General features: G+C 37.4%; 1 protein-coding gene across 1 annotated transcript in view; it reads right to left on the reverse strand.

Annotated features, from left to right (window-relative positions):
* LOC104402737 (alpha-1,3-mannosyl-glycoprotein 4-beta-N-acetylglucosaminyltransferase A) overlaps window positions 1–18,008 on the reverse strand; it is a 45,784-nt gene that overhangs the window by 4,549 nt on the left and 23,227 nt on the right. The window contains exons 2-4 of the mRNA XM_010010694.1: window positions 15,910–16,077; window positions 13,204–13,344; window positions 9,980–10,113 (exon numbers count right to left, since the gene is read on the reverse strand). Coding sequence (XP_010008996.1) covers window positions 9,980–10,113; window positions 13,204–13,344; window positions 15,910–16,077 — 443 coding nt within the window. The remainder of the gene's footprint in view (window positions 1–9,979; window positions 10,114–13,203; window positions 13,345–15,909; window positions 16,078–18,008) is intronic.

The raw sequence follows: 18,008 nt of genomic DNA on the forward strand, positions 1-18,008 counted from the left end.
AAGAGAGTTTGTAAACTCATAAATGTGACTGAAATCCCTAATCTTTGCTATACTTACTAATCTAATAATTTGAGACACTATTTATCAGTTTTCAATAGAAAATTTACAGTCTATAGATCAACCCAGGTTCTCATGGCTTATGAGAATTCTGGAGAAATAGCTGCCTTTGAAATGAAAGGAATAGTTCATACTTTTTCTGATGAATTTGTAATGCATGTTATCATTAAAGGATTATACACACAGAGAATAAATCTCTCCTGAACATTTCTGTATTTCTTGTTTGATAAAGGTGCTTACCCTTTGATCTTAAAAATCACCAATCCTATTTTTAGAGATTTATTTTTATAAAATCCAACATAATGCCAGTGACACACACTCTTCCAAAAAGGACAACAGTGGATTTCTTCCAAAAGCCCATTCTAACTGTCACAAGAACATATGAGTAGAAAGCATGTGTCATAAATTGTTCATACATGTTTTCTTCCTAAGTGTTATGCCTAGTGCTGGACAGAAGTTCTAGTAAGCAGGGAAGGTGTTCACAATGTAAAACTCATCTTGCAGTGAGTTCCACACAAGGAGACTAACAGGTCCGTATGGACCTTGATATATCACAAAGTCTTAAAATACATATATGTATTGTTCATGCTCAGTTTACTACAGGAATGAAGTTTAAGACATAACTTGTTATGCTGTGTGTTAACAGTTGCAAATCAGTGACCTAGGGACTACCTAAAAATAATTTTAATATATCCATGTTTAACTGGAACATTTCTCTTTTTTTTTAACCTTTTAAACATAAAAAATACAGAAATTGTTGTTTAGTCAGCATACAAAAAAGACAAGTAATTTGAATTTCTAGTTGGCACACCAAATTTCAATTACCTGGTCTAGCATTAATATCTCAAATATTTGTTAAACAGACTATACTGTAATTGTATAGAAAAAAAGCAAGATTTAAATATATATATATATATACATATACAGAGCAGAAACACAGCTAGTTTCTATACAACATTCCAGATATTAAAATAAATACCTAACTTCATCCCAGCTGCAAGCGTATGTTTGGTCACAAGCCTGTGCCTTAGTGCACATCTCCTGAGAGCAAACATAATTTTGATGTATTTTGAAGATACACCATGAAGCCTTGCTAGTGCTTTTAAACCTTACATACTTATATAGAATGCACCACAATCAGAAAAAAAAAAAAAGGTCTGCAATAAGAGGGTTTTTCCCCTACTTTCCCTTATTCATTTGTGTCCTTCATGCAGACCTGCAACCACAATAGATTCACGTTAAAGAGATATAGTCTGTAATCTTCCGATTTCATACTGTAATCTGTGCTGCTGTCACACAGCATCAAGATGCTCTGGTCTAGCTGCACTGAACACAAGATACGGCAAATACCCTGCTGATTTAGCAGGTAGCCTTCCTTCTGAATCAACAACCTCTGTATCAGCATACTGCAAAAGGAGACACCACTTTTAGAACGAAAAATAACATTGAGATTAAGAGTTTATGCCATTTTTCACATGATCAAATGCATTAAAAACTTGATATCCTGCCATTATTTCTAAATAAGCAGTTGTATTTCAGCAACAACTGAGATTCAGAACCAGGATTTCAACACCAAACTCTTCCCCTCAGGATAATAGGTTGACTGTCACATTTCCACATCAGAGAACTTCCACAGGCAACCAACTCCTCTCATTACCCAGCCTAACAGAACATGGGATCTTTGCCAACACACTTCAGCTGTGGGCATGTTCCAGGAAGGTGGCACGTGGAAGTTATTTCACACAACCTCATGAAATAAATATGAGAATATGCTAAATTTGATCAAGCTGTGACTATGCCCAAGGGAAGAGTTAACTATACAGAAGACTTTGCAGGGTAGTGATGGAAGGAAATCAGGAATAGATAATTAATTGCTCTGACCTAAGGATCTTCCAAGCAGTAACAATTATTGACCAAAACCTATTCCCAATTTTTGAGGAAGAAAGTGATTACTGCCTTGACAATATAAAACCTAAGGTCTTCTTTATCAGCCTGCAGGACACAAGACTGCATATGGAGTAATACCCTTGTCTTCTCCAAGAACCTTGAACAGAACAAGACAAATCCAGATTAATCAAAAGGAAGTCACCCATGAAAGATGAAGTGTAACTGTTCTTTAGGCTTCCAGTGAAGATCATCTGGTAGAAACTAGGTTGACCTTGGAGCAGCTATGATGAACTTAAATTCTGTTTCATGGTATCAGCAGCTTGCTGCTGCTGAAAGAAAATGTCAGTGGTGATCCCAACCAAAGCAGCACAACCTCCAAGATGAATGGTTTTGTCTGCCAAATCAGAAGGCAATAACAAAACCAGAATTTTTCCTTAGTAAAACTCTTACAGTTGAAAACTAAGTAATCCCTAGGGGTTTGGGACCCAACAAAAAGCAGCAAGAAATAATATTTTAAGAATTAATTCCTTTAAAGTGATTAAATGCAGAATTGTTATAGGCCACAACCTAAGAGTTAACAGTGTCAGCCACAAAGATGCACTTTATCAATGAATCACATGAAGCCTTACAAACAAGTTTGTCCTGTTTGGTAGATCTCTGGGAACTACTGAAAGGCATAAGCAGGGGTGATTACTTCAGTATCAGCAGTTCAGATCTTTATGCCTGTTTTTTCTTCCTAGTCATATGAAACTACTGATCTCAGAGAGAAAGCAAGAACACCTCGAGTGAGACATCTCCTCTTTTCATTCATACCAGATCAGGCCAAAGATTGATCCAGGTCAGCATCTTGCTTCCAGCAGTGGCAGCCATGAACAGCTACATAGCAAAGAATAAGAATAGGACAAGCATACACAATACTCCCTCCTGCTGCCAACCACATTCCAACTATTTTCAATTCAGGCTACTTCCCGAGACAAATGTGATTTTGTGTATTCAATATTCCACAGTAGACTCCTCTTCAAGGTACCTCACCAGTAACACCTTTTAGGCTATCTAAACTTTGAGAAAGAACTGAAGATTCTAGCTTATGAGATCTACAGACTTTCATAAGCCTGTGAACATGGCAACATTTAAGGTTTAGCTCCTCGCATCAGCAATTGGATGAGACAAACATATAGAGGGCTTTGATGAATCTCTCTAAAAGAAAACTCTAAAAGAGTCCGCTCTGGACCAAACTAAAGTTTCAGACTGTCAGTAAAATAAGTTTTTTTAATTTCCTCAGTTTTTGTAAGATGCTGCCGTATAATTCCCTGAAGTACCTTCTCTAGTTGAAGTGAGGCTGCATCTCAAATTTGCAATTATTCTAAGATTTGTCTGAACAAACATTGTTATTCATAACAAACACAAAGTACCAGAGCAGCAGCAATGAACTTTCCAATCTTTTTTATTGATTTTTATGAGCAAGCATGTACATAGCAAAGTAGGAAAATGTATTAGCCAGCAGACAAAACAAGAGGTTAGAAAGTTCTGATTAACAGCTAGCCAATTGTCACACTAACCCAAGATTCTAGTTTTAAGAATCGACTTAGAATTCCAAAGGTTTGAGGTTTTTGGGGTCCCCCTCCCCCTTCCCCCAGGCCACTAGGAAAGGAATTAATATGCAGAATATGAAAATATTACAAACTGAAGAAGAAAAGCTGCAGAGAGAGAGGGGAGGAATCCAGACATTAACTGTACAGTATATTCTAAACAATGTGGCTTATCTAGGCTGTTAGATTATAAAGATGTTAATTCTTAAATGAAATCTACTAGAAGTAAGTCTTAACTTATTCAAGAACATCTTCCAAAAAAAGAAACAAAATCCCTGGGAAACAACCATGCTAATCTGTAAAGTGCAGTCATTTCATTGCTTACTAATTTCTACAATTTTATTTGATCTTTCATCATCCCTGTAGAATAGGGGTGGAATAATTTTACAACGTATTTTAAATAATAACAAACAATGCAAAATTGAACGGCCTCCAAAAAAGACAAAGCAAATGTATATTTGCCTTGACGTGGTGAAAGCACATAGGAATATAATTACCTATATACAAGGTATTAAAATTCACACAAGAAAAAGCAGCCACTAAAGTGGAATTTGGACCTATTTTTGGCTATTTATGCAGTGCAGAAAAGCCCTAAGGAATAAAAGTGCAGCAGTGGTTGCAGTGGTGTACAGATATAAATAAAGCCTAAGGCAATAATATCTGTTCGAGTTCAACAAAGGCAGCTGAAAAAAAGAGATTATTTTCAAGAAAACAGTGTCTGCTCTCAGGTCTGAGGCAGCAAGTTCAAGTTAAATACAGGAAACATGAGAACAAGATGCAAAGCAAAAACCAACAATGCAGAATACTAACATAGCTGTCTAATATTACATAAGCAAAATGTAGCCTCTGTGTCCTACATGAGCTAATGACTTCCTCTCTCCCTTACTGAAAGTCCACGCTCTATCACAGAGGTAAGAAATATCTCTCTCCCATTATTTCTGTGATTAACCCAGTTCAGTTCAGGACAGGGTTTCACAATGCAAAGCTTTTGGCAGCAATAGCAGGAACACGAGTACATTCTTGTAGCACTCCATTCTTGCTTCTCCCTTCCCTTGTGCCCTGCATGTCAGCTCCTCAATCGCAAGGGCATACATCCACACAGACTGCGCTGTGAACCATAATACCACATCAGAGAATAAGTTTAGCTTTTAAGAAGGCTAGCCAAAACAAAAACAAACAAACAAACAAAAAATAAAAAATCAAGGGACAGTTCAACTTAGGACATTTAAAAGCAATTTGTTAGTGTCATACAGCCTTCTGCTAGTTTGTGTGTATTAAAGATGAAGCCTGGTCTGTAGAGTCCAAAAAAAACCAAAAATTGTGGCCTTGCAACCTCAGAAACTTTTTCTTGCTCTTGGGTGAGCCTGTAAATTGCTAAAAAGGTTTAAATTATTTGTTTTCCAGAAGATAGGTAGTTGCTGTGTACAGTCAAAAGCACACTTCCTTTATTTGTATCCTTTATTTGGAGGACAACAGCAATTTGTCCTCATTATCTTTAGGGCAAGGCAGACCACAGCAGCAAAATTTGATAGTGTTGCCCAATACTCAAAGAGTCAATTCAGTCAATCATCCAGGTATGAAGTCACCTACTAGAATGCTTCTGAACACAGATTATAACTTTTACTTTCCATCTTGCAAATACACTAAATGTTACCAAAGAGAGATACAATTCTGAAAACAGTGATATTCCCTTACAAGAAGCATCAGACAGTTACTGTGGCCAAGGTGCATCTTGGAAGGTAACTTAGAGAAGCACTTCAGTCATTGAAGTCTAGGGTTTGAGAAAAGACCACAATACTGAATTTCACCTTTGTGCTGAGGCAATAAATTTGTCACAGGTATATGGAAGTTTTCAAATCCTGCCAAGGATGTTTACTTAGATCTAAGAAGGATTATCACTGGTTTAGTCATATATAAAAAACTTTGCTAGTCCCTGCCATGCAAAGAGGAACATAAGATCCTATGACAGTGCCCAGTATCAGCAGTCCCTACTCTTTGGGTACCAAAGCTTAGCTGCCAAAGAAACAGGGATTGCAGAAGCAGTTTAAATACCTTAAATTCTCACTGCTAGGCCAAGCTACCGTACCACATGTAAGAGCTGGCAGTATACCTAGAAGTTGTGGTCATCCTGATCAGTTTGAGTAAGATGTCCAAAACACAGGCTACCATCTGTGTAGGCCTTTAAAATTACCTGATTAATATAATGTATCATATTCTACAACAGCCTTGTCTAGCTTTTTTTTTTTTTTAAATACATATATATATTATGTACATACGTATGTGTATGCTAAGACCTACTGGTCTTTCTCCAACTTGAGACGTGGTCAGATCTTTTGAGGACTATGAACACACTCTCCAGGGCAGCTCCAGGAAGAGGCAGCTCTCAAGTTTTCAACAACTTGCTGAATGCATGGAATTATCTCTGTAGCAAGGATGATACTAGTATATCCATGTTGAGAGCAAGAGAGACAAAATACTCCTTTGTTTTCTGTCAAGATATCTTCTGATCAAAGAGGTACATAATTCAGGCCCAGAGCAAAAAGAGGTAAAAATATAGGCTTGTTTATTTTGCTGGGAAAGTTTTACATATTGTACTCCAATATTAATACATTCAAAACAGGTTAAGCAAGGTTTGACCCAAAATGTGCACTCAGTGCTTAGTTTGCTGAGGCTTTGTTCATACCAGAATACAGGATGGTACCTTGCTGGGTATTTGTGTCACACTGACCCAACTAGTACAGAAGCTTTTCCAAAGGAAAAAAGGTTCTCCACAAAAGGAGCACAGAGAAATCACTATTGAAGATCAACATGTTTTAATTTAGCAGCCACTGTTTACATGAAGATATGGCATGGTGACAGTAAAAGATAATTGAGATATGCAAGCTTTTCTAGCCTAAATGAATTGTACACGCATGAAACACTAGAATAAGATCTGAATAAGCAGTACGCAAGAAAGCGTAACAAGGCCTAGTGCTCCAAGAACAAATAGCTGGTCAACCGCTGCCTATACTCAGATGTAATCAGTAGCGTAGAGAATTAGCAAAACACTTTTTCATACCTGTAGTGTCTTCTGATTCTTACTGGAATTATTTGCCTTTCTGATATTTTTTGTCAAATCAAGGGCTTGTAGTCATTCCACTATACACTGATTACTGTTTGTACGAAAGACTGTGCTAAGTGCAGTCACTGATTGATGAAGTGGACTGACAAGAATTTGTGATATATTTAGAATAAGTCTGAGATGAATTTTCTTCATGGTAAATGAGATTCCCTACAGGAAAAAAACAAAAAAAACCAAACAACAACAAAACCAAAAAAACCCCTAGATATCAGAAAAACATTCTAATGTCTCTCATATTCAGTAACGGGTGTGCATACATATGTCTGTTGTTCCACTATGATGATACTTCAAAATCTTGTTTCCCATGTTAATTACAAACTTTATTAAACAAAAATACTAGATGACAGTTTTAATCTGGAGCTCATAGCTTCTTAAACCTAGAGCCTATAGGGGTTGTTTTTTTTCTGACAGCAAGTTCTCATACAGAGAAGGTTAATGAGATTTCAGTCGCTTGTTTCAAGTTATCTGATGAGCCTATGTACTAGCTACATAGCGAAGGGGAGTAAAAAGATTAACTATACACTGAATCATGTCTATTTATTAGTCATCCTAATGAATACCTACAAATTATTCTGCAATAAAGCTATTTTAACAAATTGGAGAACAGACATATGTCAGTTACTGTGACAATTGCAGAGTTTACTGTCAAGCAATTCTAGTAATTATTTAAACTGGTGATTAGATACCACATCAGCTGAGATATTTTAGAATTCCTTGAACTTCCAGTATGGAAATTTACTGTGTATAATTACATTACTGAGAAATATCCATACAGTAAATGAATATGCAGATCTCTATTTAGCAACCATAACGCATCTATATTTACTAGCTCATCTGTTTACAGTGTTCATGCTGCTTGCAGAAGGCCATTAGCCTTAATTTTCAACTTGTTTTCTAGAAAAAAAGTGAAATTTACAAGAAAGGAGTGAGATTGAACTGCTAAAAAAATTAGCAGTATTAAAAGAGTTTTCTAGGGTGTTTAGCAAAAAAAGATTACAGCCCATGACTATAGCTCCCAGCAATGCTCTTAAAGACTGTCAATTTGATTTCGCAAATAAAGTCAGCAAGAAAATACTAAAATCCTTTTAAAATACCATTTTTCACATAATTCTCTGGTAAAAACAATTTTGTAAAGTCCTGTGGGTTTTTTTGTTGGTACAAGCTATAGACAAAGCACAGATAGTAATTTTAAGCTTATTAGCAAAATTACCTAACCTCATGCTATGACCATTTCTTGCTGTACTTAAACTGCACAGAAGTTGAACAGAGGCCTTATCTTTTCTCAGAAACTTTTGCCATGATTTTTGATACAAGCATAGCTAGTCAAAGCTCTAATGTATTTTTTAATAAGCTTTCATTAATGCACACAAGTTAATGACAGCAATAGTCTAACACATTTTAGGGTAGGAAACCCTACAGACAAAGCAATTTTAAAAGCTAAAGCCCTTCCTTTTGTTTAAGGAGAAACAAAAATCCACCAGGGAAACAGGCCTTCCTTCAACTAGCCAGAGAAATTGCTTAATAAACATACACTATTCATCTTGCAGAAGGAAGCTGAAATATACAGCATAACTCAGAAAAAGCACAGCATAGTTCAAGATGAAGTATTTACTGTACCTTATTAATCACTGAAAAAGTTCCCTCTAGCAACTACAAAGCAAACGATAAGATATTGAACTTAAGAAAACAGTAAAAGAAATAGTAACTAGGAAAGACATAAAATTGGATGGAATAAAGAAAAACGGAAATCTAAGTAATGATTGTAACAGGACAAAAATTTAAACTTGGGTTCTTCAGATTTTCCCAGACATTCATGGCTGTGGTGCCCATATCAGATGCAAGCAGGCACATAATGCTGCTCTCAAAGACATCAATACAGAGATAACAGAGGGTAACAGTATCCCACTCTGGAGCAAACTACACAATTCTCCTCAGGCACAGAAGCCATAGCTCCCATGTTAAAATGTTCACTTCCTTTATGGTCACTGCTGTAGAATCATTCCCAAGGTGAAAGAGAATTTCACACCACCTCAAAGGAAGAAAGTTATTTAGCTATGGAAAACTTGCTTATAGCAATATGGCAGTTTGGGACACTTATAAGTTTTGTAGAAGACAGAATCCATTGATAACACAGTCTTCATAGCTCAAACCTCCTTAAGCAAAACAAAATGAAACTTCAGTTTTAAATCTTGAAAAAGAAGCTACATAAAAGGCAATAAAATTACTCCAACTAATACAGTGATGAAAAACTCAGCATTCCAGTAACTTGGAATTAATTCTGTTCTCTTGATAGTCTACATAATTCTCTCGATACTCCATATAAATGCTTTAAGAGCATTTTCTGCAGAAAAGCAGGATCTATCCAGACAGACAAGTTTATGACTGACTATCAAGAAAGAGAAAGCAGAACAATTTACATCAGAACGCTGTAAGAATCATTTCTCAGGTACAGGTAAAAATTTTACCAGCTTTTCAAGGAAAGCTTTAGAATGTGCTGATAATACAGCCAGAAGTATTAAAACGCCTATCTATTTTTTCACTGATTCATCCCTGAATAGACACTGGCTCCCAGGATTAAAATTGTTTTCAGTAGTAGCTAGAGGATTTGAATTTTCATCTGCGGGACTCACAAAACAGTGTTTCGGTAGAGCACTATATGATTAGATGGATGACGGGCAAACATATATATACATTTCCCACTCTCCAAGTCAGATTTCTAAGAAAAACACACAGACCAAAATAAGTACACACAATTCCTAGCAGTCAACAAAATTATTTCTGAAAGCACTCTATCATTTTCCTAAATTTGTTTTCCACTAAATCAGAGCCAAACTGACCAAACAGTTCAACTGAACACTGTTTGAATTAGTCCATTAAAAAAGTCTGGACTTAAAATATCCACGCTTTCCAGAAAATAAACCCAGTAACAATCTGTGCCTAGTATCTCAAGCTGCAGCACTCATTTGACAAAGGACTGAGCAGTAGCATGAAGAAAATGGGAAGAATCCTCCCTGTGACACCAGAGACTCTTAGCCACTACTTTGATGTTGAAGAAATAAGGTAATTAGCGCATGTCTGTCACTACGCATAAAGAGAAATAACCAGTCTACTGAATCTGTGCCCACTATTCCCTTGATAAATAGACAAATCTGGGCTCTTCATGATTGTTTCTACCAGAAATACAAGACTGATGCAGTTTCCTTTTCATGGAATGAGTTACCAGTCTACATCTTGAAGAAAAAGTAGAACCTCATCAATTCCTGAAAGGAGTGGTACTTGTAATTATAAAGGCAGGTAAAGTTGCATAAAATATGTAAGTGATTACCTCTCCTATAAAGACAACCATAACACAATCCAGTTTTTCTTCAGGGGACAGCTTATCAATAAGGGAGTGGAGAGTTTCTGTAAGGTAAGACTTGACTTTTCTTTTCACTGTAGGTATTCCCATTACAATGGAAACTGAAATCAAACAAACCAGAAATGTACTTTCAGTGATCTTATACACAAGATAGAAACCAAAAATCTTACCTTGTAATAAAGCATTGCTTAAGAAATGCAAAGAGTCAAAAAATGGAGATAACAGTAATTAAAAATGGTTTAAAAATATACCACCCATCATTAGGAGCATGATTAACACAATCACCACCAAAGCTTAGAGCAAACACAGCAAACAAAAAAAAAAGAAGTAATCCTAGACATGCCAGATTATTGTATACTTGTGGTGGGTTGACCCTAGCTGGACACCGGCTGCCCACCAAAGCTGCTCTATCACTCCCCTCCTCAGCTGGGCAGGCGAGAGAAAATATAATGAAAGACTCAAGATAAAGACAGGGAGAGACCACTCACCAGGTCCCATCTCAGGCAAAACAGACTTGAGTTGGGGAAAATTAATGTAATTTATTACCAATCAAATCAGAGTAGGATAAGGAGAAATAAACCCTAAATCTTAGAACACCTTCCCATCACTCCTCATTTCTTCCCAGGCTAACCTTCACTCCTGAATTCTCTGCCTCCTCCTCTCCAGCAGTGCAGGGGTATGGGGAATGAGGGTTGTGGTCAGTTCATCACATGTTGTCTCTGGTGCTCCTTGCTCCTCAGAGGAGGACTCCTCACACTCTCCCCCTGCTCCAGCATGGGTACCTTCCATGGGATGAAGCCCTTCAGGAACAGACTGCTCCAGCGTGGGTGTCTTCCACAGGGTACAGCCCTTCTGGAAGAGACTGCTCCAGCATGGGTCCCCATGAGGCCACAAGTCCTGCAGCAAACCTGCTCCAGCATGGGCTCCGCTCTCTCTATGGGCCACAGGTCCTGCCAGAAGCCTGCTCCAGCCTGGGCTACCCATGGGCTCACAGCCTCCTTTGGGCATCCCCCTGCTCCAGTATGGACCTCCATGGGCTGCAGGTGAAGATCTGCTCCAGCATGGACCTCCATGGGCTGCAGAGGCACAGCCTGCCTTGCCATGGGCAGCACCATGGGCTGCAGGGGAATCTCTGCTCTGGCACCTGGAGCACCATCCCTCTTTCTGCACTGACTGTGGTGTCTGCAGGGCTGCCGTTCTCACATGTTCTCACTCCTCTCTCCAGCCGCAGCTGCTCCTGAGCAGTAACTTTTTTCCCCTTCTTAAATGTTATCCCAGAGGTGCTACCGCCATTGCTGATGTGCTTGGCCTTGGCCAGCAGTGGGTCTGTCTTAGAGCCAGCTGGCATTGGCTCCATTGGACACAGAGGAACCTTCTAGCAGCTTCTCATGGAAGCCACTCCTATATCCCCCACAACCAAAACCTTGCCACACAATAGGCAATAACCAACAACCATCATATCAATCAGATAAGGTGCACCAAGACTAACAGTGATTAAACTCTCTAACTTAGCTTTATTTTCAAACTGGCATAACCATTCTTCACTACTCAAGTATTTAACTTCTCAGAAGTCTTCTTTTAAAATGTCACCCCTGAAAAACTCTAACTTTCCTTGCACCTGATTTGAGTTCTTCAGCATTACCCAGAAATTACTGAAATCTTATCCCTGTTAAAAGCACCTCAAATGCAAAACAATCTGACCCCAGCTACAACACTATTAAGACTATGTTTCAGCTGCCCATTTGACTTCCATGTTCCTTAAATTTCCCATAGTCTTTCTTCTGCACCCTACCCCATAGCCAGGGCTGACTACCTAATAGGACACAGCAGCAGGAACACAGTAAAAAGATAAAGCAGACTTCATGAAGTCAGCACCAGTGTTCTGAGCTATTTATGTGAAATAATTTACCACATCATAAATATATAAACCCAAACAACTATTTAAAATGTTGTTTATCCTTCCTTACAGATCCTGCCTCGCCTAGCAACTACACATTAGCAAGCTCTGAATTTTTAAAACAAACACTCAAAAAGCACAGTGACCAGAAAAGGGGAAGATGGGAAAATAATTTCAACTCAGAATTTCCTCCCTCTTTTTAATTTAATAAACCTCATTTCAATTTCTATTTTGCAATTTCAAACTTATGTCATATATTCCCAGTGGGCTATAATGCAGGCTTCACTTAAAACAATAAAGGAATATAAGCCTCTTCCTTCCTGAATAACAAGATTGAAATAAATAGCATTTATAGTCAGAAAAATAACTCTGTGGCTTGAAGCCCACACATTTGTCACACAGGCATGCCTTCTGTTAAAAGAAGGACCAATCAAATGTACTGAAGTAATGAAATAAAATACAGGCCAAGAGTAACTAATGTTTCTTTCAAAAGAGAGGAGGGGGAAAAGAAAAGAGAAAGATCTAGTGGACAATAACATGAACCATTCAAGTCAGATGGCACAAACAGAAACAAGGATTCATTATTGGCGCCTTCAAGCTTAGTCACACACACATATGCTCTGAGGTATATCAGTTTGGTTGGGCTTTATACTTATAGAGCTCCAAGAGTGGGATTCCATGGAGCTATTCTAATAATCAAGGCTCAGAATCAGTGAGGATTAGGTGAAAAAAAAGAAAGAGAAAAAAAAAGGCGAGGGGGGGGGGGGGGGGGAGATCAGCAGCACTGCAGCACAACACTGATTTTCTCCCCTTCAGTGAATGTCTACATTTTATTGATGCAATTATATTGGATTATCCTAGTTCTCCCAACTCTAAATTATACGCTGAAACATACTGTTCAAAAAACCAGAAACATCAACTCTAAAATAATTATATCCATACATGGTTGCCCCACAAATCTGAAAAGCCAAAGGGATATTACCATTAGCAGTTCAGAATCTGTAATGCTTGAGCTTTGTTCCTTTTTTACTTAGTTACAAAAAATTCATCTAAACTAAATGCTTCTTAATGTGCACCTTAACACGGCATGGGCTGTGACTGAGATTATGCAAAAAAGAACAAGGCTGAAGCCAAACTCCTTTCATCTTGGATTCAGTGTGAATTTTAAGAGATATCAATATCACACAAGTTAAATAAGATGTCCTTGATCTCCCAAGGAATGCAGGAAATAACATTACTAAAACTAGAAAGTCCTCCAGATATCAAACATAAAATAAACATCATATCAGCATACCTCCTGTCCTTCCAAGGCCAACCTGCACAGAAGGTTGAAGGCTTCCTTCATTTTTCAACAAATGAGGCAAATGGTAATAGATATTTGGCACTTGAAGAGATTTTCTACTTGTTAGCTCTTTCAACAATTTCAGCGTCTCATCTGCAAACAAACATGAAATTGGTAATGCAGAAAACAACATTAAATTTTATGCAGTGGTAAATAGTCCAAAATTCCAAGCTTGGTCTTAACTAAAAAACAGAACTAATGATGCATTTTACTGAGGCATTATATCTTGTTTACAAAGGAAGTCTTTTCTTAATTTTTTTAAATAAACAATGGCCAAGATTATTTTGTACCAAGTAACCCTGCTACAAATATAGTTAATACTTACCTGATCACATAAGACATAGTGTGTAATCACAGAAGTAAAGAATGCTCCATTTAGTTAGGGGTTTCACTGTCTGGGGTGGTTTTCTTGTTTTGGTTGTTCGAAGGTTTTTCCCCCAAATGAATCAAAATGGGAGGCTTACTTACCTAGCTAAGTTTTTACTTATGCTTACAAAACACATCACCATGTAGTGATGCTACTGCAAATAACTTTCCAAAGCTACAAATGCATATTGGAATATACTGCATATACAGATAACAAAGCAAAACCAGCACTAAATATACAATTGAGATTTTGAGCATTTCTGTAATAAAATAAATCCTAATGTGAATTTAATGTAGTCCATTAGAGTACTTAAAATAATTCTTGCTCTTTCTCGAGTAACTGCCTCACAGGATGTCCAGGTGGCTCTCAAAGTTGCAAATAACAGTTTTTAAATTCCCCTGATGTACGTGTTGATTTTCTTACATCAAGTGTGAAAACAACTCCTGTTTCAAACGACAAATATGATAGCATATGGAACTTTGAAAACTTACAGGCTTTATAATATCAAGTTAAGTAAAAAACTGTACTCAGGGTTTCCAAGATAAAACTGAATTGTGAAGAAGTGAGAAAAGTAATGCCATAAATGTCACTCCTCTCAGATTTTGAGTGTAGTTTCTACAAAGATAGAAGGGTTTTGTTGTGGAGTTTGGTTTGGTTTGTTTGGAGGCTTTTTAATATTTATTTATGGGTTAAAGTAAATTCCTAACCATTTAAAATCTTGAAAAAAATCTTTGTAAATAGATGCCATAAGTAGAGATGCTTATTTTGATAGATTCTAATACAGCTACATTTTACTTTTCCTGCTACCTATTTCCTTTAGCATCAATTGCAGAACCTGGACTAAAAAAATCTGTCAAAGATGACAGCTCTTTGTATGAATGAATATAAATCTACATAAAAAAATCTGGAATTCTTTCAGCTTCAAAGATAGCAAGTACCACATAACAATATGTACACTTAAGTAGATAAAATTTACTTAAAAACCAAAACAAAAAAAAAAAAAACCCAAACACAACCAAACCACAAACACAAATAAAAAAACCAAAGCAAACCCCTAAACTATCTAATACTAAGTTCTGAGCACAAAAGCTCAGGAATTCAGACTTCAGCTGGCTTCCCATCATGGCTCCACATGGAAAAAAAGAGGATGTCCCAGCTGGGAAACAGACATAGTAGAATGTTAAAAATGTGAATCAGTAACTTCAGCTGCATAGAAGAGAATAAAGCCCTATAACTATATTCTCTAAAAGCATACTAACTCATTTTTAGAGATTAATGTGGTAATAAATCTTAAATCCAGTATCAAAATTACTTGACTTCCCTATGGCTGTTCGCTTTAACAGCAAACAACATACACACAGAATAGGAAGAGTCACAGACTATGCTAAATGTAACCTTTATTCACATCATTCCTGGAGATCCAGGGACCTGCAGAGATCATGTTGAACAGGTCATCAGTGTCAGATAGAAGGAGGTGCAGGGGGGAAAAATCTACACAAAATAGTAACCCTCAGCACAAATGCAAGTAGACAGATTCAAAACTCTTTTGGTTTATATTCCTTATTAGGCAAATACAGTGAAATTTCTGCAACCTACAGAAATTTCTTGCCAGAAAGTTTGTGTTTGTTATTCATTCGTCCATCTAGAAGAATCAGAGTGACTAAAGCAGTAATAGCGTGATTTTAAAAGTTAACTTCAATAATCTGGTGAGTAGTGGAAAGGTATTCTCTAATACTGTCAAACACAGCTCTCAGTAAACTTGAGCATCAACCTCAGGGTAAAAGATGACTTTACCAGTTTATCATTTAATCACTAGTTATTAAAACAGGACATTACATGTGTATTTTACAAATCATAAACAATACCTTATCCTGCATATTTTTACATATTCCAGCTGACTTTTAAACATATTTGAATTGATTCAAGTTAATCCACGTCTTCTGTTTGCTCACCTTTCGCCTCAAGCTCTATTTAAAATGTGATGTAAATTTTTGTCAAAATATGTTTAGTATGCTAAAAAGTAACTACAAGTTCCAAACTTTGGGAGCTAGGTGTGGAATAAGTATTCAGTCCCTAAAGTCATAAAAATGAAGAGTACGTAGATCATTAAGAATGCAAACTGGAAAAAACAAAACCCCAAAAGAATCCCAACAGATGCAACATATTGCATATTCTTTATTCGTATTGCTGAACAGTTTCGTTTGGCTTTCTAAGTATTGATTTCTTATTCTATAGTAGTAGGAAGAGATAGTGGTTTTGCAGAGTTATAAAAAATAGCTCACAGTATGTACCTGAAAAATTATTCATTGCATTCTTACTCCCATTTGTTTCAGCTACTGCACGCCTGAACTGCTCCAAGATCGCGTTCAGCTCAGAAGAGCGTTGCAGAGTGCGATGCTCAGCTATACGAAGACGTTCCTTCAAAGCATGAAATTCCCGTTGATATGCAATCAACTTTTCTAGAGAGAAAAAAGATGATCCTGGTTATTTTTGGAAACAAACACTTAAAGACAGATCCAACAAAGCTCAGGGACTGCTTAGCTATACAGCAACTGAAATCAAACCAAGGGCACAGCCCAGCACAATCCCACCTGGGTTAGGCACCTGAGCATTTACACAGCACACAGAGGGAAGAGTGAGCTACACCAGACAAGGATACAAAGCAGGCATTGGGCATAGTATGGCCCTCACTGTAGCCTCCGACAGGGGCAACCTTTGAGTCCCTGTTATTCAGCACCACAAGGCAATTCTGAATCGTTTCGTAGAACAAGTAATTTATTTTAAGCAGCAGAATAGGAGTGGTACCATCAAAAGCACAGGTCATGCCTTTTGAAAACCCCCTCTGAGTACTTTGAGAGAATGAGTGCAATTTGGCAGTATTTCAGACATACCAATTTCAGACCCAAGTTTTACATTAATGATAGTCAGTGTCTGCAAGAACAAAATTTTGATAAAAATCCTGCTAATGTAAATAACACAGATGTATTTTTTGAAAGGTGACCAAAAGGGAGAGGGAAACACCAACCTGTTAATGGTACATTGCCTGTGCCCTTGCCACCCAGCAAAGTATCTCTGATCTCTGCATCTTTCCTTCTTTCTATTGGTCATTTCCACGAACCTCTTGCTCACCATCCTCACTGTCCTTCAGCCAATCTACAGATACAAACTGAAGTATCTCAAATGATTTTACACCTTGTAATCAATACTCTAACCACACAGCTCTCATCCAGTGACATCTCTCTTCTGTTATTTACCCATCCATTCCTAGCCTTTTATTATTGCAATGGTAGGGAAGCAGAAGTTTTGCAAGCAATTTGAATCTCTTCCTGTTGCTACACTGAAGTATAACACATGGGTTAGAAAAGGAATTACAGTCAAATTTTCACTGTTAATAATGCTGCATTTCCTCCAACTTCTTCCAATTTACATCTATTTTCTTTTTTGTCATTGGGATGTACTGTTGTGATTATGTTTAGAAAACATAATTAGCTAAAATGCCCTCTGTTTTGAAGACACAAAAATAAAAACATAGTTCACTACCTCTTAAAAACATTTCCCATGCCAGCTTATTTTCCTTTTTTCATTAAAACCAAATGGTTATTGCTTCTGTGCCAACAAACCCAGAACACAGACGCTGGCCCACAGTATGGAGCTAGGCACGCTACGCACTGACGGCTGAATCCAGACTGCTATTTGAAGCAGGAATTGGTACTTTAGTCAGCAGTATTAAGAAGGCCAGGAAAATATTCCAGAGTTTCTGGCCTGAAGGACATTCATTCTTGCCAGTGATAACCCAAAGAAATCCAAGACTGCTTGAAACCATGTCTACTGGTTACAGTAAGGTTACAGAACATTTTAACAGCTAAACAAATATATAGTTATATTAGTGTAGACACCACACCCAAGTATGTGAATGATATTTCCTCCCAAAAATGAATGGGTGATGGCAGGTTATATAGACCTCTGTTAATTTCTGTCTAAACAGGGAAGAACAGGTGAACTACAAAAGCACATGCAAGGTTTTATTGAGGGTTTCTATAGCAGTGGATAGTTACCCTCAGAAGCAGCCTGTAGCATCAGGTTTCCCTTTTTGTCTTTCTTCATGGTATAAGCTAGAAGCATAGAATGGTTTGGGTTGGAAAGGACCTTAAGATCATCTAGTTCCAACCCCCCTGCCATGAGCAGGGATACCTCACACTAAACCATGTCACCCAAGGCTCTGTCCTTGAACACTGCCAGGGATCAGGAGTTTATCAATACTCTAATTTGATTTTCCAGAGTTTTTGGTTCCTAAGGACTTAGGGATGAGCCTGCAAGATTAAATTTAAATATCTATTTTCATTTAAACTTTGAGTTAGATCAAGTTTGGTATTTGCTCCCCCTTCCCCCC

This window comes from Nestor notabilis, unplaced genomic scaffold (genome assembly GCF_000696875.1).
Source record: "Nestor notabilis isolate BGI_N333 unplaced genomic scaffold, ASM69687v1 scaffold6623, whole genome shotgun sequence".
NCBI lineage: Eukaryota > Metazoa > Chordata > Aves > Psittaciformes > Psittacidae > Nestor > Nestor notabilis.